This window comes from Bacillus rossius, chromosome 1, assembly GCF_032445375.1.
Source record: "Bacillus rossius redtenbacheri isolate Brsri chromosome 1, Brsri_v3, whole genome shotgun sequence".
NCBI lineage: Eukaryota > Metazoa > Arthropoda > Insecta > Phasmatodea > Bacillidae > Bacillus > Bacillus rossius.
Genome location: NC_086330.1, coordinates 38541662 through 38565204, shown reverse-complemented (window position 1 = coordinate 38565204; position 23543 = coordinate 38541662). Strand labels below are relative to the sequence as shown.

The window sequence follows — 23543 nt, the reverse complement described above, 5'->3', positions numbered from 1 at the left end:
AAATGACATAAGTACTGTCACATGTAACAACTTGTTGTATCAAATGAGAAGCAGCTTTAAGCTATTCAAACTTCAACTCTGATTACTCCCAAGAGGTTAACGTGGCGGACATGAATGTGAACCAGTAGGTTTTCTAGAGGTAGACCTACTCCTAATTCCCCCACACATTCATTTCACCAATGCCCCAATCTCTTCTCACTACCCTCTCATTGTCTTTAAAAATCTTGAATTGTATGCCAGAAAATACGGTAAGTAAAACAAAATGTATTATGTTGATTCTGCTCATACCCTTTAATAAAATTAACTTTTAAAGCAGCAGCACTAAAGCATTTGATATTTTCTGGCCAACAATTTATATTTATTACCCACGAGTTGTCTTATAGCGTTATAGCTTATAGGCTTTAAAGCGAGTAAAGCTAAAGAAGTGAATAAAAGTTCGGATTAGATATTTTTTAAAAAAAACTTGTCCTTCCCATATTCTGAAACAGCATAGTACAGTAACCAACTCATACCTTCTCACACTGGAACTGCAGAAATTCAACCAAGAACAAAAAGCACTTCTTAAATTCTATCTTGCATTGTCATTTAAATAATTACATTTACAGGACACATCAGCTATGTGGTCACCAACTACAATTTACTGGTGTCTGTGATGAAAGTTCTTCAATTTAACAGGCTTAGAGTTAACATGATTAGCAATACATAAATGCTGAATAGTTACTTAGCACAATGATTCACATTAAGAGTTTGTAAAATAAACTTTAAAAAAGCTGAAGCTGCGAAGCCAAAACTGTTACAATAATCACAAAAGCAAAAAGTTTTAAAATAATAAACAGTGCTGAAAAATATATATAATAAATATAAGCATGGTTTGTCCGTGTATGCTGCTATGACTCCGCAATCCATCCACACAGCCCCACAGGGGTTATATGGTATGGCAGCATTCCAGAATGTTCGAGCATGTTCTAGTACATCTCAGATGATTCCAGACCTTCCAGTTCCAGATAATGGTTCTTATCCATTGAAGGGACTTCCTATTCTGGAACATTTCAGGATGTTCCAGAAACCAGAAATGGAAGTTTAAAAAAATTCTTTATGCGTATTGATTATATATATATATTATATAGGAAATACCACTGCCATTCTTTGTTCCCAACTTAAAAAAAGAAGAACATTTGTAGGTCTTGATAAAAACAAGAGGAAAATTACTGTCTGCATCTCTATAGTTTTACTTCCACTTGGATAAAAATAAGAGAAAAATTACTGTGTAACCGAGATTTCAATATTATATATATTTTTTCTTGTGTGCGTGTGTATGTCACTGAACTCCTCCTAGACGGATGGACCGATTTTGATGAAATTTTTAGTGTGAGTTCACGGGGATTCGAGGATGGTTTAGATTCACAATTGGATATTTTATCTCGATTCGGAGTTAAGAAAAAACTAAAAAATGTAATGTGTGTCATAGATATACAAACTGTTAGTGTCATTTCTCTATTAAGGAACTAAGTAGAGAGTAAGAAAAAAAAAGCTCTTGACAGTTTGTAGTGCCGCCATATATGTTTCAATTTTCAATACCGTTTTTGTATATTACAATTTAAATTGCAGAAAAAAATCATGTTTCATAGACACACAAATAGTGAGTGTGTCATATCTCTATGTCCACGAGGTCTCGCCGCGTTATTTTTTCCTTGGGGCGAACCCGTCCGCTTAGTTAAATAAACAGGTTTTATCGTTGAATGATTTCATGATATATTTCATGAAAATCTGCTCTCATAAAAAAGTTAGTTTTATAGACATTCAATAGGTGTCCTCTCTCTCTCTGAAGATCAATCTATGATTCGTTACAAATTTATTTCCTTTATTTTTTTAGTTTGATTTGATACAATATGATTTCACTAAAAATCAATTTCTGCCCCTTCCTATTTTCATTTCCACATTACGAAGTTTCACTTCTTCCACGCGGAGGGACTCCACGCAATATTTTTGTATGCAATTAAAAACTATTTTTTAATGATGCCAAAGAAGTATAACTTCACATGCGTGTACCTAAGTACACGCACCCATTTTTTAAATTTAATTTCTTCTATATATATTTTTCCTCCCTGCCTAGGGCACTCATAATTCTTTTAAATTTCACGTGTATGTTTTCAATGTCATTCGAGTTGTACAATTTTTTTTTGTCAAATTGGTCATTATTTATACTTTGTTTCATTTTGGAAACATACGTATTTTAGGTACTATGACAAATAAGAAAAATTAGTTTCACTAACATTCTTAGGTTTTTATTGTGTGGATAGTTTCAAGTTTAATATTATATAGGTACATAAATTCTTAAACTTATAAATTTCTTCGAAATTTATTCATAGGTAGGTAGGGCCTACTAATATTTTCTATTTGTCAATATTGTTATTTTTTTTTACATTACCTACTTATTTGCAAGGAGTTTGGTTTAGTATTTATAATTTATCTGCTGAGCGTCAAGAGTCTTAGGGCTGCTGAGACCGAAGACCAGAAATATTTATCAATTATGTAATATATTGTTGAAAAATTTGAATTTAACTATTTCAGAAAAGTTGATTTTTTTTTATTAATTAGAATAGTTACATGTAATTGCCATCTTCCTTTATTTCATATTAAACATTATGTTTGGTGAGTGTGAGATAATTTTATTAATGTATGTTTTAATTTCATTAAATTTCTTATATATATATATATATATATATATATATATATATATATATATATATTTTTTTTTTTTTTTTTCTTACCTACCTACTTCTATTAAATTTCAGGTAGATGTTAACATTGTCATTCCAGTTGTATAATTTTTTTGTCAAATTAGTTGTTATTTATACTTTTTGTTTCATTTTGGACTATGTTTTTTTTATACTTAATTCAAAGATTTGTGGTGTGTACAGGGAGTGATGTCTCTATTAATTTCTATACTTCTTTGGATAAGCGGAATATTGCCACCACAGTTTTACATATAAAGAAATCCTACAAATGTTTTAAACATTATGACAAATAAATATAGTTTCACAAACATCCTTAGTTTTTTTTTTTTGTGTGTATAGTTTGAAGTTTAATATTATGTATGTACGTAAATTCTTAAACATAGAGATATTTATTAATTTATTTAGATAATTATTAATAGGTAGGTAATAAGCTTTCTATTTGTCAATATTGTTATTATGGTAGATAGGAGTACAGTAAATGCCTACATTCTTATATTCCTTGATATCTCTTTCGATTTGGAGTGTTTCCGAGCCATTCGGTGTCCTCAACGTCAACCCCCCCCCCCCCCCCCCCCCCAGGTGGTTAAAGCCCCAAAATTTTGAAAGTTTAAAAAATTTGAAGAAACCATCTCTTTCGATTTTAAGTGTTTTCGAGCCATTCAGGGTCCTTGAACCCCCCGCCCTCCTCTGGGAACAAAGCCCCAAAATTTCGACAATTTCAGGAATTTCAAATATCTATTCTTTCGAGATGGAGTGTTCCAAACCATTCGAGGTCCTGAACATCCACTTTCCGCAAAATTGAAAGCCCTAAAATTTTGAAATATAAGAATATATATAAATTGGATGTTGGCATGTATGTCGTCGATAAACTCTTACACCGTTTGACCGATCGCCATGAAAGTTGGCACATCGAAGTGTTTTTATTAGTGATGGTTCGAATCCCATTTTTCTCGAATCCGAATCCCAAACAGTACCTCGAATCCACCCCTCGAATCCGAATCCAGTTCTCAAGGGTTAATTATAAAATAATTTATAAGTTAAGAGAAAAAATTAAACATTATGCAGAATTATTTAACCCTTTAAATTTTTATTTAAAAAAACAAGTATTTTGACACGATCTGGATCAAGACGATTCCGTTTTTGGTCACATATGTTTCCTGCAGTGCTGAACAAATGTTCAGAGAACACTGTTGCAGGTGGTGAACACAAATATTTTTTGGACAGTTTATGTAGCCTGGGTGAACACGCAGACTGAGTTTTCCAGTATTCGAGAATGTTTATTTCTGGGTTAACTGTAGGATCACGTAAGAATCTGGTCACTTCATCAATTGCTGTAGAATCCGACTTGGTGGATTTAAGGCATTCAGGCATTATCTGTGAGTACAGTGATTCATGTATACACGGAAATCGGAAAACAAAATTCAACATCCGACGGAACAATATTTTGTAGTTACCAAATTGACATTTGTTTAAAGTCCCAAATGAAGGTAAACGCTTTCCTGAAATATTTAATGGAAACTGAAAGATCTTGTCTTCAATGGTTTTAGGCCATAAGAAATATTGTTGTGCGTCTTTTAAAATTAAGCCTCACTAAAGCATAGTGATTAATATGCCCTAAGTTAAAAGTGACGGGGTGTTTTTTCTAGTTTACCCATTAAAATTTTTTATATTAATATTAGTTATTTTTTATGTTTCTCAAAATGATTGGCTAACAAATTCATTGGTTGGCCATCATGGAATTCTCAGATAATACATATTTTAATGTTGGTAGTCTACACAAACCAAACTTGGTCCTAAAAAAATTCATAAATAGAATGTGTATCAGAATATTTAAAATTGAATTGCGATTAAAATACATGTGTACAAATACAAATGCATCCATGTTCATGAATATAAAGTAAGTTTCACAAATCAGTACATGCTTCATAATTTTTTTTATATAATAACGAATTAAAAGTACAATACAGTAGAACCTCGTTAATCCGTGATGCGCTAATTTGGGAATCGGATAATCCGGGATGATTTAAAAGATAAGAAAAAAAAGAGAAGTAAACATTGTCAGCGCTTAAAATTAACGTCACGTGGGCCGGTGGCCGGCAAACACTACAAGCCATCGCGTGGGCCGCCAAACTCTGCAACCCTGTTTGTACCGACCCTTTGTGTCGCCCCCCTTTCAGCTGTCACATTTGCCACTCTTTAAACTTGAGGGGGATGTCATGACTTCTGCTTCCCGTCTCCCTTTGTTTGTTTCCACCCGCCAACACACGGCAGGCGCCTGGCGAGTGACGTGTCTGGCTGGCATTCGGCTGTACGAGGGGGAGGGGGGGAGGGTGCAAGGTCAGCACGATCTTATCTTTCTCTCTTCGGCTGTTGTAAATGACCGTGAACTAATGGCTAGACAGTGCTGTATTTTTTTAAGCCGAGACACTAATTCGAAGACGGCCGGCCCTTACCTTGAACGGCCTTTACCCAGCTGCACGCCGGTGTCTGAGAAGCTTGACAAGACCTTCCGGGCTTTTAATCGCTAGTCCGTGAAATTCGGTAATCCGTGATTATCTCGGTCCTGACCATCACGTATTAACGAGGTTCTACTGTATCTCAATAGGATGTGTTCCAAGGAAAACGTAAACAGGCCAAGTAAATTGTAAGCATTTAAGTTTTTAAAGTACTACATTTACATCAATTTTTTTCCTCGAATCCCGAATCTTCTCCCTCGAATTTCGAATCTTTCGAATACTAGAGATTCGGTGGGATTCGAGGATTCGACCGGCCCATCCCTAGTTTTTATCATGGAGAAGGTTTTTATGCTAACAATTTTTTTTGTAACTCGCCGCTAGATGGCGCTGTAGCGCATAAACTTCTAAACCTTTCAACCGATCACCATGGGTAAACAGAAAACCATAGGTCACAGATACACAAACAGTAATTATGTGTCATTTCTTAATGTCCACCACACTGGACATATCGCTATCCATTTTGCTGTAACTCGCGGACAATATATCACCCGGTGTTCATCCCGGGCAAAGCCGGGTACTGCAGCTAGTGTGTGTGTCTATATATATATCTGTGTGTGTGTGTATGTATGTATGTATGTATGTATGTATGTATGTATGTATGTATGTATGTATGTATGTATGTATGTATGTGTGTGTGTATGTATGTATGTATGTATGTATGTGTGTGTGTATATATATATATATATATATATATATATATATATATATATATATATATATCCCTATACCCATAAGTAAAGCCTCTTCACTCTGCGCAGCTAGTATGTATATTAATATTATTAATAATAATAATAATATTAATAATTTTTTGGCACAAGTTCACACTAGCACACATGTACTTCATAATTTACTAACAATGCATCTTTAATTTTTATGGTACTTAAACACAATATTTACTTTAAGAAAAAGAATGCAAATCATAACTAAGTATTAACATCTAACAATCACTACCAACAATAATAATAAAAGTCATGTACATTGTTAACTACCAACAACATCTAAAGCCAAAAAGGTACAGCACATCTCAAGGGAAGAGCAGATAATCATACATATAGGACATACACTCTACGGGAAACATTATGAATGGCTGTCGTGTATTTCATCCTTAGTTTGTAGCACACATTTAAATGGTCATTTACTATCTTTCCAACTGCCAGATATATACCATAGAGTGTACAAGTTTTAGACACAACACTAATATAATTAAAATCTATTAAAATGTATCTCAAACATTGTGCTTTATAAAGTAAAATTTGTAATGATAGTTTTGGAAATACATTTTCCTGTTGTATTTCATAAAGAGTATCATCTGATAATATTAATTTTTTATTTCTGAGAAAGATAATTCATACAATGGCTAAACTGGTTTTGTCAATTTTTTTTATAAGGTTTAATCTTCATATATATATATTGACGTCGTCCCAGGTGCTCCCGTGGCTCGCACAGGTCGTTATGCCACCTCGGTGCCTCACCGGTCAGCGTGTGTGGTTGGTGGTAGTGTCTCGAACGGGTGGAGGTCGATTGTCATGGAGAGCGGAGATCGACTCGAGCCCTAACGGGACCTGCCAGGACGCGCCAGTTGGCCTTCACCCCTCGGCGCGAGCAGTCGTGTGCGACTCGCGGAGTTCGGCGATCGGTGTTCGTGTGCGGACCGGACAGTCGTGTGCGTGCCGACAACGTTAGTCGTGTGTGTGGTCCAACCACTCCTGCCTGCCACGTGGCGACGTCACGACCACCGAGAGACGGAGTCTCGTGCTGTGAACTAGCCCACAGCAACCACCCCTGTTAAAGGTTAGTTGGCGCCCTCAGACACCACCCAACCACGCATCAACATCGGCAGGACGACAAAATATATATATATATATATATATATATATATATATATATATATTTCTTGTGTGCGTGTGTATGTCACTGAACTCCTCCTAGACGGCTGGACCGATTTTGATGAAATTTTTTGTGAGTTCACGGGGATTCGAGGATGGTTTAGATTCACAATTTAGTCCACTGGAAAATGTTTATTTAATTAATTTTTTATTTATAAATTGTTGTTGATCTTTGAATGGTTTAGGTTTACAGTATATATATATGTGTGTGTTGTGTATTTATTTATGTGGTGTTGTTAATCTTTGGATGGATTTTATGAATTGTTATTACATTAAAATTAAAATAGAATTGGTTATTGAGATTATTATATTATTTATTGAAATAACATTTTAAAGTGTAATTAAAAATATAGGTGCAAATTTGTGAGTTGCAGTATTGAAGTGAGTATTTTACATGATTTTTCGTGATTTTAATTATGTATACACGTGAATTCAATACCAATCAACTTAACCTCCAAATTTAAATTGTTAGTTCTCATTTTATTCTATGCAACTTATGACGTATTGATGTCTCTTTGAAAATAAAAATATAAGTTTGAAAAATAAATTATAACATTTATAAAATTTAAATTACTTATAGTAATTATAGTTTAAAGTATATTAAAAATTGAAGTTTTGTATTTTTTAATTTATAGTTTTTTTTTAAATTATGATTTTTTGATTTACAACGTTTGAACAGGACACCGTCTGTCGGGTCCACTTTAAAGTGTGTGTTCAGGTGGATTTAAAAATTGTTTAGATTCACAATTCAAGCCGATAAATAATATTTGTAATTAATTAATTAATTAAATTAATGTTGTTGAACGTTCGATGTTTTACATAGGATCCGGTCGGAAGCGCTGTGGTCGCGTTATCGAATATTCAAAAATATTTTATTTTTATTTCAGTTCGACCCGGCAGATGGTGCTGCGATTATATTCAGGGAAATTTCCTGTAAATTTTCAAATTTAAAACGTTTGAACAAAACAACGTCTGTTGGGTCCGCTAGTATATATATATATATATATATTTTTTTTTGCTCTTTTAAGCATAGCATAAAATTTTATGGACTAACTTGTTATTAATACATAGTGTCAGACTGCTAGAAATAGTTTCTCCTGTGAAATAATAATTGGTGTTTAGCACTGAATTTTTTTTGTCAGGATTACTACAATTGTAACAATACTGTCAACAGATCTTAGAAAATTCAATTCATAGTAAAATTTTAAAATATTACAAATGATAATAATAAAAGATGGTATACAAAATAATATCTTTGAGGTTAACAAGCTGGGAACGGTGAGCAATCTAAGACTGAGACAGGCTACAGCAGGTGTCGTGCAGCATGCTCAAGCCGCGGAGGGGGCAACGCACGTGCACTTATCGCCTAGTGGCGTGGGGGAGGGGGGTTAGTTTGCCTCTGGGTTAGTGGGCCTAGGTCGGACGCCACACGTCGGGGTCCTCCATGAGCGTGGTGTGGTGGTCGGCCTGGGGGGTCGAGGCCGGGGGAGAGGCCATGGCCGCCATGTCCTGACGAGACCCTCTGCCAAAAACAGAAACCCTCTCTCAACACCCCTCATTCACTCCGGGGCTGCTCCACTGAAAACTGGTCATCGGTGCCACTGCCGAGAACAAAATGTTCTGGAAGACTGCAACACTTGCGAGCATTGGAGAACACAACCTGAAGCACAAATCACATACAGAAAAACACAACTGATGTAGAATTATAAAATTGGTGAGATCTTCATTGGTTAATCTTACGAATGTGAAAATATTTGGTAGTTAAAACTACATTAAAAAAAAAAAAAAAAAAAAAAGGAATTAGAAATATTCATTATATATTAGAAATTTTAATTTTCAGAAAACAAATTCTTTGACAAAAGTCAGAAATTCGTGTAATAAAAAATGGTAAATGAACATTCATTCAGTTTATATATTATTTTACTAGTTGTGAGTAGATTATACTCTTCTCTGAAGGAAAAAACTTAATTTTTAAACTATTTTCAATTTTTTTAGTGCTAAGCAGCATATTCACATTTAAATTGAACATAATATAAGATGCTTTAATATATAGGCTACTCTCTAATGTTGGACGATCTCGAATATACAACAACATATAGAATAATAATTTCAAATATAAGAGGCCTAGAATAAAATAAGACCTCAAATATAAGACAACCTAAATTATAATATGACCTCCAATGTACGAATTTATCGAATATAAGGTTACCTCTACTGTAAGATGACTTTCAATGAAGGATGTATTGAAATATCTAAACAAATATGAATTGGAAAAAATTTGAAATTTTATGCAATTCTTTTTCTACAAGAAATCAATTAAGTAAAAAATAAAAATTTTTGTTCATGCTAAATGTGATTAATATTTTCCAAAGCCAGAACACAGTACACGTGTTATCTTGTATAAAAGTTATTGAAATAATTTGCTGCATACTAAATTTTTAGCCTGATATCATGTTAACATATCTACTTAGCACACTAAAGTCAATACATACCCCTTGCAATACCCCAAATATAAATCATATTACATTTACACATTACCAGGAGAATTCTCAAAGCACTAGATGTTTTATAGATTTACATTAGTTTATTAGCTTTACAGTTGGTTAAAAAAAAATTTTAAAGGAAAAAAAATATTAACCTTTATTTTAGGTAGCTTTTTTAATTTTATACCAACCAACCTAAGAGGAATATATATATCATACTCTTACAGTACAAACTACCGTAAGGAAAAAATAATTCACCATCAGACATCACACAGATGTGGCAATGCAAATGAAGTAGGTAGAGCAAGGTCGCCTATCTACCACTTGATTAGATGCAGCTGAGAGAGGTAGCTCTTCCCCATGCCTGATCCTACCTTTAAATAATGCATATTCAATATTTCCTCGATTTCCTCCCTCACCGTTTCTTGGTGGCCTATTCTGTCCTCTGTACATCAAAACATTATCACTTCTCTTCCTTTCTTTTTGTTCTAACCTTCCTAATCCTCCACATCCGTGGCAGCCAATCTGTGGTCCGCGGGCAACTTTTGGCCCGTCAAGACTTGAGCAGCAGTCTGCTACACTATCAGAGAACCATTTTACTCCGGTAAAATTTCAATTCGTAAATAGTACATTTTCAAAATTATTGTTTTTCCTACTATAGTGCTCAGTTTAGTACATACTAACATTCTATTACAAACCAAAATTACAAAAACCAGGGGTAAAAGAAATGGTAATTCTTGTTGATAAAAAACCACACAAGATACAAGTTCATCCGCTGAACATTTAAATTAATCTTTTTTAATAGGCCCTTCCTTTACTAAGGTAGGCCAGCCTTGTTCTACATCAGTGGTTCCCACATTCAGGACCCCACAAGGGCATTTATGAGGTTTCTTATGAGACATGAATATAATTATATACTTGGTCAATTCGAAACCAAGCTAGTAACTGATTTTATTTGAAGTAGCAGTAAAAAAAATTTAGGATGCACTAATCTAGACTCTTATATAGGGTTTGGCTGCAACATTTGGAAGAAAAAGTACCGTAAAACGGGGTGAATAGAAACAGAGGGGTGAATAGAAACAGTCTGCTAAGAAGGTATTTATGAATAAAACCATTAATTTTTAATACTTCTATTTTTAGAGTAATTTGCCAACATTGTTAAGAATGATTTTTCATTGAAGATTTAGTGTTTCTGAATCTCTAAATGGACAGTTTCTATTCACCCCGCTGTTTCTATTCACCCAGTTTTACGGTACACAGTTTACAGAAAACAATGGAAGTTGAGACACTTTTACCAATGATACCCAGAGTAATAGTGGAGAGAGAGAGAGAGAGAATGGGTGGCGGGATTGTGAAGGTTGCAATCTTGCAATTATCTTCTGGGCATGCTGCCAACACCCACATCATGCCATACTTGCTCATTACACCATTCAAGGACCAACGATTTGTGCCGCAGCGTTAAATATTGGCTGCATTACACAATAGTTTTTAACAGAAAAGTTCAATTTGCTAGTTTGCAGTAAAAAAAAAAATAAATGCTGTATCAAAACAGTTATTTTATCATTGCAAATATGTTCAGACATATTTGACAGCTATGTGGTCAAAAATATGTATAAAGAGTTCACTACTTACTATTGCACACAGAAACAATCACATCATTAATCTATACATACAAGTACGTATATACATGTATCTAAGTAGGGTTAGACACTTATATTTAAGCAATATGTACACACACATTATATATATATATACACACACACACACACACACACACACACATACACTTTATACATCAATTTAAGTTTATTTATTTGTATATTTACTCAGTACATATCAAGAGGTTTAATAAAATAATCATAAAAATTAAAATCCTATCTGCAAATAACCAGGTTAGAACTGTTAGGTCTCCCAAAACATATGAGTGGATTATATCAGTTAGAATGATATTGGCTTCCTAAAAAAAATTTTCTTCATGAAGAACACCCCATATAGCCTACATTATCCTACAATCCTAAGTTTTTATCTTTAATGCAAGACACAGAAGCATGCAAGAGGACCTGATAGTGGGCTCCCAACCACTTAGGTACACACTCAGTGCTCAGATATTTGAGCCCGGCCAGAATACTGGGATTGAACTCATGACCCTCATAATATGAGCATAAAACATTAATCATAATGACCACATCAACATAGCAGTTAAAACTTAAGCTAAACAATATGTTAACACTGTAAAACAGTTACTTACTTCTTCCCGAGAGACATCATTCCATAAATAACTCCAGTGGCGAAAATTAAACCGCTTCCAAACAAACTGCCAAGGCCAGGACACAGAATTACGGCTGGTAGAGCAATTCTGAAGAAAAATGAATAATCATGCTGTAATACCCCAAGTGTCTTAAAGAATAATTAAATAATAAGGTTAAAAGATTTGGAAGCTTTGATTACTGAGGCCCTCAATTAATAACTATAAAAGTCAACAACAGAGGCGACACTAGAAGTAAACAAAGAAAATTTAGGGACTCCCTACAAATACTTGGGAGTAAAAGGATCGTTATTATATATTAAATAAATAAAAACAACTGTTACGTCTATAGACTTCCTTATTTTATTAATCATTGTTCTTTTTTTTTGATAGATTAAATTTTCCTTAGTAAAGTCTGTTTTTCATTGATAAGTGATCTTATTTACATAACTCACAATTACACTTATTATATGATATTCCTTAACGTTATTTACGATAGAGCCGGCCCTTAATGTATAACAAAAATTAAAATATTTAACAACAAGACTGAAATTAACATTGGTAACTTTAAAGTTTGTACATATAGTCCTTCCAAAACATAATATAAATTTCTTCTCCTCGAACTGCCTTTTACTGTCCGCTGTCTTAACTGGGTTACACTAATCTTGGGTTCGTGAATAAAAAGATAGAATTATGCGGGTATCACCCGGGGCTGTAGGTAGACGGTGATCAAGGTAGTAGGCCTAATGATGTTGGATTCTGCGCAGGAACCGACTCCCGAGGTTCTGGCAGAGGATTTTGGTTGCCCCAAACTTGGAACCCTGTCTGAAACAAAAGTCCAAATTCCAAAGAATTAGACCTGTTTCCAGACAGTATGCTTAAATGGCGCAAAAGGCCAATAGAGGGAAATAAAAGGGGGGGGGGGGGATGACGTCAAGACTTACCAAAACAGGGTGTTGGTCCTGGCGCTCAGGAGAGGGCGTCTCGTCTCCGCAAACTCGAACCACGATTCGCGGTAGCCACGGAAGTCATCATGATTAATTAAAAAAATAAATTTATATAAAAATAATAAGTTTCTCTACTTTCAACTAAACTACTGACTGGTTAATAATTTTAGCTAGGGACTCCATCCCTTTAGTCTGAGAAGACTACATAATATACGATGTCGATGATTCGCCGAAGATCGCAGATACAAACGGTACCAGTCAGTCAGGAGGCGCGCACCGAAGTAAGTTCAGAGCGGGATCTCACCAGGATATCATAAGCGCGGGGTCTCTAGAGAATGGGAGGGGGGGTAGGCTCTGAGCCGAAAATTACCGAGTCCACCCGAAGGTGTCCGGCATAAAAAAAATAGATCTTACTGGAGTGACTGCGCGACTGAGGCGCTATCTTTTGGTGGCGAGAGGAAGTACTAATAAATCGACTAGTGACCGACGAGAGTGTCAAGCTAGGGGGTTAATGGAGTAACCAGTGGTGCCACCTAGCGGCCTGAGACATAAGGAGGGGAGAGGTTGTCGTTACCTCCGCGCGAGCGCGGTAGTGTCGGCGCTGCCGACGCCTCACCAGTGGCATTAGTTACCACAGCCGTCGCTAGGTGTCGTTAAGGTGCAGAATCGTAACTGCGGCTGTCAAGCCTGAGATGGCCTTGAATTCGGTTAACGCACTCGAGCGGTCGTCGCTCCTAGCCACTTCTGAGAAGAGAGGGTGGGTGAGCAGGCGGGGGGGTGGCTTCAAAAAACGCATGGTCTGTGGGACACAAGGCCCACGGGATCCTCCTGTCGTGTCTTGCTGCTAGTGAACCTTATACCGATTCGTGACAGAGTTAGCAGGGCTCAGCACTGCTTCACAAGCTGCTCTTAGCAAAAGGTGACCCGCGAAGAAATAACGTTACCGGCCCCGACGTGCCTGGAGGCGGGAGAAAAATTAGCCAGAATGCTAGCCTAGCATGAGGCTGGGAAAGAAAAACAGCTCGCCTCTGAGAACAGAGGCTGAGGGCTTGGCCGTAAAGCAAATAAGATGAGAGAGAAAAAAAAAAAAAAAATATTTCCAAGATATTTCAGATTACAAAATTTTAAATAAACGTGCCTAAACCTCTAATTTACGGCACAATGCCTTACAAACAGCACAAATGTGTGTTGTTATTCACCACATTTTATTTTGAATTATTGGTGTACCATTTTGAATGTGTAGTAATTCAAATTGACTGATATAACTCCATTGGTAAATAATGTGTTCAAAATATGCGCTACTGATAACCTTACAATTACATTAACTACAATATTGATATTAAAATACCTGGATGTTGGGAAATAATGGAAGCTAAATTTAACTTTTTCAAACTTCATTAAGTATTTTTTTATTGCAAAATTCTTAATACTTCCAATTAAAAAATAAATTTTCAGGTGATGAAACTAGATCCCTGGTAACTCTATTCCTAAGTAGGTCAAGTATTTCAATAGGCTACTAGTTTCTCTTATTTAAATGCAAATCATTAAAACCACTAAAAAAAAAAAAAACTCACATGACATAAAATGCTGCTCTGTTCCAGTATGGACGTCTTTCAACCCAGTCACTTAAATTCTGAACAAAGTCTATGAACAAGCAGCAACATGGTGCTTCAATAATTATGACAAGAAATCCAGCCACCCTGAAAGCAAACATTACAGCAAATTAGACGGACCAGTAATGGAAAGTAAGGTAATCGAGCTTGGTACTCTAATTTAACACATGAAACCTCAACTCTGTTGTAAGTCGACAACCATAATCAGACATGTCTCAAAATTGGTGTGTTTTTGCTTAATAGTTTAATTTTAAATTAATTTTGCAACCAAGCAATGTACTTAATGTTTGGACGAGCTGCAGGAATAACACTTTCAGATGAGACTTCACTTCGGTTAAGAACACATTGGGAACTTTTGGCGGTGTGGTGAAAGTGCATGCACATCTTTTACGCACGACCGCAGCATACCAAGGGTGAGGGAAACAAGCAGTCAGTGGAGGAGGTCTGCGAGCCATAGGGCAGGGCCATGTTGGGCAAACGAGAGTCAAACACCTGAAGTGAGGCAAGACGCGCTGACATGCCAAGTAACTTAGCATTTGTCTACCACACTGCGAGACAGCCTTCCGAGTTTTATGGATTGCTAGCCAATAAGCACTGCCCCGTGAGACACGAGGAGGATGGTATGCGTACACCAGGGTTGCTACAAGCTTTAAATGCCACAATTCCCTGACGTTTACAGCTTTTCCAGAACTGAACTGACAAGTACCTTCCAGACACAAACTATCCCGCTGCTAAATTGGCGTTTCTTTTTGGAAGAAAAAGACATGTGCTATCAAATGTGTCACCTCAGCAAAATGAATGACATTTTAGATGGATACACGTGTTTGTATACAATTGCTTTAGATTCACCTAAAGCTATTGACTGTAAGCTATCAAACTTGTATGTAAGCATCCGGAAATTGATTTATTCCCTTTGTGTTAACAGCAAAAAGACCAGGGTTTCGGGAAAAGGAAAAAACAATGAAATTTTGAGATTAGTTCATGTTTGAGCAGTTTTTGAAGTGCCTAAACGTTGGTGGAAATGGTATTTTGGTTTAATATTCCTGTTACAAAAAAAATTCCAGAAATATTCAGTGATTTACCTGACTTTTCCAGGTATTTCCTGACCATTTTAATTTCCCTGACATTTCCCTGTTTTCTATACCTGTAGCAACCCTGATATACGCTTGGACATGTTGAAGCCCAAAGGTACCAGCAAGTTCAGGCGAGTGACAGACAAGCCCAGTGGAGCTTCCGGATGAATGGGCTGACAACCAACCGGAGTCGCTAGACCTCCACAAGGTGAAAAACTTCATAAATTACTTGTGCACCTTAAAACTCGCCTCTAAGCAAAAAGTGTCCACATAGAATTGGCAAGTAAAGATTGCACCAATATACTCTTGGTTGCAATGACAGGTATTCCTTCGTATGTTCAAAGACAAACATTTTATACTGCTGAATATTACCAAACTTCATTCATGAATTGAATAATTCTCAACAACCAGGAATTTAATATTATTAACCAAACACAGTTGAAATTTCAAAGATTAGGTAATGAAAGCTAGCACTAACTTATGAATATTCTTGTGTGCTGTTTAAATTCGCCAACCAAACACTGTTGAAAATACAATTTACATGCTGTCAGTAAAAATATATAATCAGCTCTAAGAGGATAATAGCAAACCTTCTACTGAAAATATGTAGTAAATATTTAACAGCTAATGAATTAATATTTTAAAAGTATTTTTTAACCATGTTATTTGTGCGCTATTTAAAGTATAATGTTTGCATCAATCATAATATGATGTGTTATCCTGATCTGCACTTCATGCTCATAACACACACACAGTTGGTTTACAAGTTCTTTTTATGTTACTAAAGTTTTCTTAATTTCTTTCTCTTTGGAAGCATTTAAAGAGTCATAAAGTAACTTCGGTGCTACGCAGGGGACTCGGGCGACGTCACACTTCTTACTCGTGGGTGGAAAAGCAAGCATGGCAAGTGCAGCCAAGGACGTAAAAATTATGTACACTATTGTAATGCCAATATTAAACAAAGTAAATTTTAAATAAACTAAAAGGTAATTATGTCACCCAATATTAAAAAGAGATAAATTCTGTTTTTTTGCTTTACCTGTTAATAATGTATTTGCAACCAGTGAGTAAAACAAAAATATAATTTAATATAGAGATATCAAAATGAACCTATGCGTAAATGAAGCAAAATGTGATTCAATAGGTCTAACATTGAACAGCTCATAATATTGGTTAAAGTTGTTCCTCACACTACATGGACTCTAATAACTTAATATATTTAAATTATTTTGTCTCATTCTGCTGCAAATGAAGTTTTATGTTCACAATAAAACACATTCAGCTCAATAAATGTCGATGTAATAATTCACCCTAGACTTGTGCATTAACAAGTTGAATAACTCACCCTACTATAAAATATTATTACAAGGTACAGGCAAAATACTTACAGTTTTGAATACTCAAACCTCACATGCCATTGTTATTTTTTTTTATTGACATTACTTTGGTTTACGAGCTATTCCTGTACATTTACATCAATAACTCTCTAGCATTTTATATTTTGTCACAAACTTTGTCGCTAGATATCTACCAAGTGGTACATAATAGCAGAAGTGGACAAACTCCGAAAAAACTACAGACTTGCAGCAACGCCCTGCACACTTCTCTCCCACAAAAATCCTGGTTCGACCACACTCAGAATCACACTCTGGTTGCCTGAGTGACCTCATTAGCCAGGGCTGTCGAGAGAAATTAAGGACCCAAGGGCGAATAATTTTTTCTGGCCTTCCCATTACCTAACATACCAATTTTCAAATCACAGAATTTAAAAAAAAAAATTTAAGACTGTCATAACTGTAAACATAATTTTCTCATATCAGCACACATAATCTGCACATATCACATGACTTGTAGGTTTCCAATTAATATTACTAGCAAAAACAGGGTATCTACAAATACCTTTCCATACTAATTTCGAGACTTTTTTTGAACTTTTAACCGATATTTGTTTTTTTTTTTTTGTCAAAGAAAAACTTTGAAACTGCAAACCTACCCAAAATTAAATACAAAACTTTCTACAATTCGCAGAAAAGTACAGATTTTAAAGTTAAAACAGCTTAAAACATTTTTCAGATAATTTCCACTTGAGACTATAAACTGGAGTGAGGCATCAAAAGCAAAATGCAAATTAGCAATGTTGTTGGAAGTTAAAGTTTCAAGACTTCCAACAACATTGATGCTTATTTGGGGACTTTTCCCTGACTTTCATTACCAGTCCTTCATTTCCTCCTGTCATGACTTTCGTGACCCGTAGACATCCTGAAAAACTTGTAAATTTGGTCCAATCAGGGAAAACTCATACATTAAAAAAAAATCTTAAAAAGCAACTGGGCTCCCCCGTTTCCCCTCATCCTTATTGAAAGTCCAGCTTACTACTTGTGTTGTAGTGTAGTCTTTGAGCTGGACATGTATTAGTGGAAATGGTTATTTAACAACATAACAACACTTTATTAGGTCATAAAAACTAATATTCATATAACAGTTTGAATAAGAATGATTGTATTTGGAAGTTTCTAATTGAATTAATGATAGTGATTATGCATAGTTAAATAGGTACATGGTTTACCTACAACAATACATATTGTTACAAGATACCATTACTGAAATAGACATTTACCAAGTTTTAAAAGATAGTAAATTTTTTGTTGCCAAAAATTAACAATAAACAACACGTGTTTGTTGCTTGCCAAAACATGCTACTTGCACGTAAATCATGTGTGACATCATAACTCTGATGCCTTTGTTTTCATTTGCAGTGAAGACTAGAGCTGCTTTAAAGAGCACCGAAAGCAACAAATTAATATTAAGGTTAATAAGGAATCCCAAATCATGTATTCTACTGAACTTCACCTAAAAAAACAACTGTAACATGTACAAACTTTCCAAAAGATAGTCATTTAAGAGACAGGTGGTTTATAGCATTATGGCAGTCTTGAGACATTATTTTTGTAGACAATTTTAATTGTAAGTAAAAGGATCAAGTCATTTTTCCCAATGACAAAGCATGTTACTGTTCCATAAAACCTAACAAAAATTTAACTATGTTGATAACACACATTTTCATGTAATAAATTATTTAACTTATGTAATAACATAATACATACACTGAATATACTAATATACTTCAAATTAGGTATAAAAACGTATTTTATACATTTCAACTAAATTCACTTCTTTCCCAAGCAGCAGGTTAAAAAATCATGCAAAATATGTACTTCCTACTGAAAATCTATATGAAGCTAGCAGATAATCCGGTGTGAATAATAAATGTGATACTTCAAAATGGTTTAAGTAATTTGTCAACTTACATCTGCCACATTCCGCTGATTAAACAACCCACGTCACCCCAAATGAGGCTCACACAGTTCCACACCCCCAGGCCAATGGCAACTGAAACAAGGATTTATTATCCATCACATTAGGATGGAATACGAATGACTATTTTTCCTATTATAAAGTTAAATATGTTTTCAAAATATGAAGTGATTAAATTTAAAAAAAAAGATGAAAAACAAACAGAGCTAATAAATTAATCAGTTAGAAATGAATAGTTAAAACTAAAATGTTTACTTGGCTTAATGTTTAATTGGCTTTCTATTAATCAGATGTTCTTTGTGGGGTTAAAATGAAATGTTTACAATACAAACCCACGAACAGTATGTCTCAACTGTCATGGCCAAGCTCTTCACGTGGGCAGCCTCCATCGGTGTTCAGCCCGCCGCCCATCTGCCGTGTGATGTCAGCTTCGGAGTGTATTGTTTTGTTGGTTTAAGTTTTATTTGTAAAATAAATAAATAAGATTAAGACAGTATTGCTGTGACATGCACCTAGTTTAAGTACTGGTAATAAAAATTGTTGATATATATAATAGTAATTTAGGAGACAGCCTTAGTATCTCAGGGAGGGTTGTAGTGTTAATTAAAGGTAATTGTAACTTTTAATAAATACATTCGAATAAGTTAAATAAGAGACAATTGGACAAATTTAAAATATATGAAGGTTAGCAAATAAATCAGGGTTTTTAATAGTGGTACATTACTGCCGGGGCCAAGACTGTTTACCACCCTAATTGGTTTACTATTAGAATCAAATTTTGTTCCTTATTCACTTTAAATGGAAAACAAATAAGGTAGAAAACAAATAAGGTAGAAAACAGTCTTGGTCCTGGCCGTAACACAATGACATCAAAAATCTGTCTTTTTTTTTAAAAAAAACATCCTCGGCTATGCTATATTTCTAAGGATCTATGGAGAACTACAAGATCAGGTTGCAGTTAGTATTAACTAAACAGTAGTGCGGAGACAAAAATCACGTAGTTCTATCGTATTTAACAGTTTCAGCTATGCTAATAAACACAGCACTGTGGCAGCTCCATCACTGCACAGGCTACATAATTTAACCTATAAACAGTAGTTTCTCAGACTACAGAATAAATTTTCAAATTCTATTTTAAAAGGCAAATAAAGGACGGTCCATATTGTTGAAAAATACCACTTTTGAAGTTTTTTTTATTTAAAAAAAAAAAAACAGGAACTATACTAATTAATTACCCTACTGGAAAATACTCGGATATTGTGGTTTTTTAGAACAAAAAAAATTCTGAAAACATGTTTTTTACACACTAAAAACGTCCCTGAAGGGAGGGTCTCTTAATTACTTCTGGTTCGAGAAAAATAACAATTTAAAGCTTACATTACAAAACCTTTTCATACTGCTGCTGCCATTCACTGTTTACCTGTGATTGTGTATCTCTTTGTTTAGCACAACTGTAGCCAACCATGGGGATTTTAAAATACGCTAATTCTTCCATTTCATATTTTTAAGTTTATCCCTGAATCCTGAAGGCATGATCCTAATGGCATGATCCTGTTTGCTTGATCCTGTGGTACATGATGCTTGCTGTTTTAGTTCAGTATTGCGGAAGATCCTGTAAAAACTTAAAAATTTTTGCCATATAATAATGAATTCTGATTGTAAGACGAATAAAAAAGGAATTTTTTCAACATACAAACATAATTCTTTATTATTTCACAATTTCTTTAATGTGCAGGATCTTCCGATGTACTGAACTAAAACAGCAAGCATCATGTACCACAGGATCATACCATCAGGATCTTTTGACATAATGAATTAAAACAGCAAGCATCAAGTACCACAGAATCAAGCAGACCGGATCATGCCATCAGAATCAAGCCTTCAGGATCCAGGGTTAAACTGGGATACATGAAATACCCGTCATATCAAACACAAAATGTACAATGGCTGTAATCACAGAATTCATTGGATAGAAAACTAAATTTAATGTGTCAGCAGCTACTTCAGAGCACACCACATATTCCTCACAGAAAATGAACGAAGTTAATTATATTCAAATTTTTGCCTCCCATTAGAGTTGTCCATTACGTCACTCAAACTAGCAAAAAAAAAAAAATACTTAATGCAATGTAACAAAACATTTATTAATACAATTACTTATGCTAGTTAAATATAAGCATTAAAAATTGCAATAGTCGTCATTTAAACGAATTTCATTAATAAAAAACATTTAAATTGACTAAAGTTCTCAAAAAAAATTAAACATCCCACAAGGGTAAACAATGAATGTCTGCCATTGTGTGAATACATACGTATTGTAATGTAGGCTGTAAATTGTTTATTTTATCAAAAACTAGAAAGAATTAAGAAACCTTCCTTTCGAGATTAATTCAGGAACGTCTCAAGTAAATGGAAAACATACAGTCCTATTTTCCGCAGGTAAACAATGAATGGCACCGGCAGCGTAAAAGCACAGGTATTGTAATGGAAGAGATAAAAATTTAATTCTTTTACAAACTATAAGGATTTACGAAACCATCCCTTCAAAGTAAACTTGGGATGTGTGTAGTGTGTGAAAACCGTGTTTTACAATTTTTTTTATTCCATTCTAAAAAGCCACGATATCCGAGTAACTGTGTAATACTAACTGTTAGTTCTACTGAAAGAATTTATTTTAAACTTTTAACTAAAATTTTAGACAATAATCCTGAATCAGGAGTCTGTATGCTTTTGTTCCCTTTAAAGGGTTAAAAAAGACATGATGCCCTCAAATCATGCATCAAAAAAATTCTTAAGCTTTGCCCTTAGAAATCCAGGTACACTGACAAAACCTCCGATGGTAGCATCTGTCAAGTTTCCCTAATGTGAAAAAATCGGATTTGACGCCCACAGGAATTGAAACCCGGGTCACGAGGCAAAAGAGGTCTAAAAACTACACACACCATTTTATAACAGAACTGATCGTTAAATGTGAAATGATGCAACTATTTTGAGAAAACCTAGTATTCATTCACGTTGGTATATAAAACCAAAATGATGAGATTTAATTATCAAAAATGTTACTAAAGCTATTAATTACGGCATATGTTTGATTACTTACGTATCCCACCAACAGTTCCTAGTCCTCGGCCAGCATACTTCAACCACCATGGCACATCGTCTTTATGAACAGCATCTTCGCCGGGTCTATGCATTATTCCAGCTACCTTTTCAGCAAACGACTACAGAAAAAGGATATTCAAGACAATTCCACTTAAAACATCCAAACGATTTTTACTCAAAAACATGAACCTTACGTATTGAAATCTAGCATCTTACCATTTTCCAGTTTACTGCTTCAACCTATTTAACCAGATTTTCTTGATAATTCCTTTACCTCATCAACAACGAGTCTGCTCAAAGTACAAACAGCTGACAGGGTGAGACGTACTCATAGAAAAGAAAAATAGTAAAGAAACGCAGCTTGTTTCAACTTAAACCCCTTTTCTTATCGTACAGCAACGTCATTATGGTACATGAGCTAGAACCTACTAAAAATGATTTTTGTTGTAAAGAAACACGAAGGATGTAAATAATTGTTATTTTTACGAAAAATGTACAAATGAATTCTGATGGTGCAATTTATTTCCATTGAGCATTTTGTAAGGATCTTCAGTGTCTGTTACCACTAAATGATAGCAGGCATTTGGTACAGCATAAAAGAAATGTAACAGGGAATTAGAATGGACTGCTTGCACCGAGCTAGTGTACTTAAGCAACATGGTTTTCACTCATAATCAAACATGAGCATTTATACGTCCTCATACATGCGCGCTTACTGGTGCATCGTATACCCAAACATGCTCATATAAAGGGAAAGATAAGTTCAGTCTGACGCCGACCGCCAATGCTCCTGTATGTCGCATAGAACGCTATGCCTCATCAACATCTCGCAAAGGCGTGTGCACCGAACGCGCTCGTGCGCACAGCAAAGTGTAGTTTGTGCGAAGAGGCGAACGCCAGGCAACGAGTGCTACGTCAGCGGAATGATCCGGCCAGGTGTGGAATATCCCTCTGCCGCACTACAACAAAATAATTTATGTATATTTTTCCACAGGTTTTTATTAAACATTATTTTTCATTAAAATTAATATTTCAGTCTTTTCAAAATCATGTTTCACTGTGCGCTTTGACCCGAACCTGGCCAATTCAGGTTCCCGCGAAATTCAAACGTTTCCGCAGGAGGGCTGGCGGAGGAGGGGGGTCGCGCGCGACGACACCGGCAGTGTCCTTCAGGAGCTCCGAGAGGCTGGCAGCTTTCGCGCAACGCGGAACCATCAACTCTTGCTTTCACCGATATGTAGTTTCAATAGTTTTAATCTTTCTTAATCGTTTACATACAGTTCCGCGGTCTGCCTCAATTTACCATGAGGTATCTCACTTAATCAAATCAGTGCTCCAAGATGAGTGTTCAACATATTACGTAAGTACTGTGGGGAATCTACGAGACGTTACGTCGGGGCTTCACGCCCCTACTTAGCTTACCGGCTAATTAGTTTCAGCCCGCACAGGACAGCCAGAAGGCGATGCGTGCCACCAAAAGTACTAACGAATCAGTCTCTGGGACACATCTAGGAATCACGTAGAGTCGCCGGAGACACGGGCCTACATGCTACTAGCACAGTATAATAAGTGTTGTGCAATAGTGAAGTGTTTGTCCGTCAAAGTATAATTTGTCATGTTAGAGT

The 23543-nt window shown here is 35.3% G+C and overlaps 1 protein-coding gene across 1 annotated transcript in view; it reads right to left on the bottom strand.

Annotated features, from left to right (window-relative positions):
• LOC134535008 (calcium channel flower) overlaps positions 1-22635 on the bottom strand; it is a 30842-nt gene extending 8207 nt beyond the window's left edge. The window contains exons 1-5 of the mRNA XM_063373826.1: positions 22135-22635; positions 21917-22037; positions 18810-18891; positions 14390-14515; positions 11872-11979 (exon numbers count right to left, since the gene is read on the bottom strand). Coding sequence (XP_063229896.1) covers positions 11872-11979; positions 14390-14515; positions 18810-18891; positions 21917-22037; positions 22135-22137 — 440 coding nt within the window. The 5' untranslated portion in view covers positions 22138-22635. The remainder of the gene's footprint in view (positions 1-11871; positions 11980-14389; positions 14516-18809; positions 18892-21916; positions 22038-22134) is intronic.
• Positions 22636-23543: the final 908 nt, after the last annotated feature.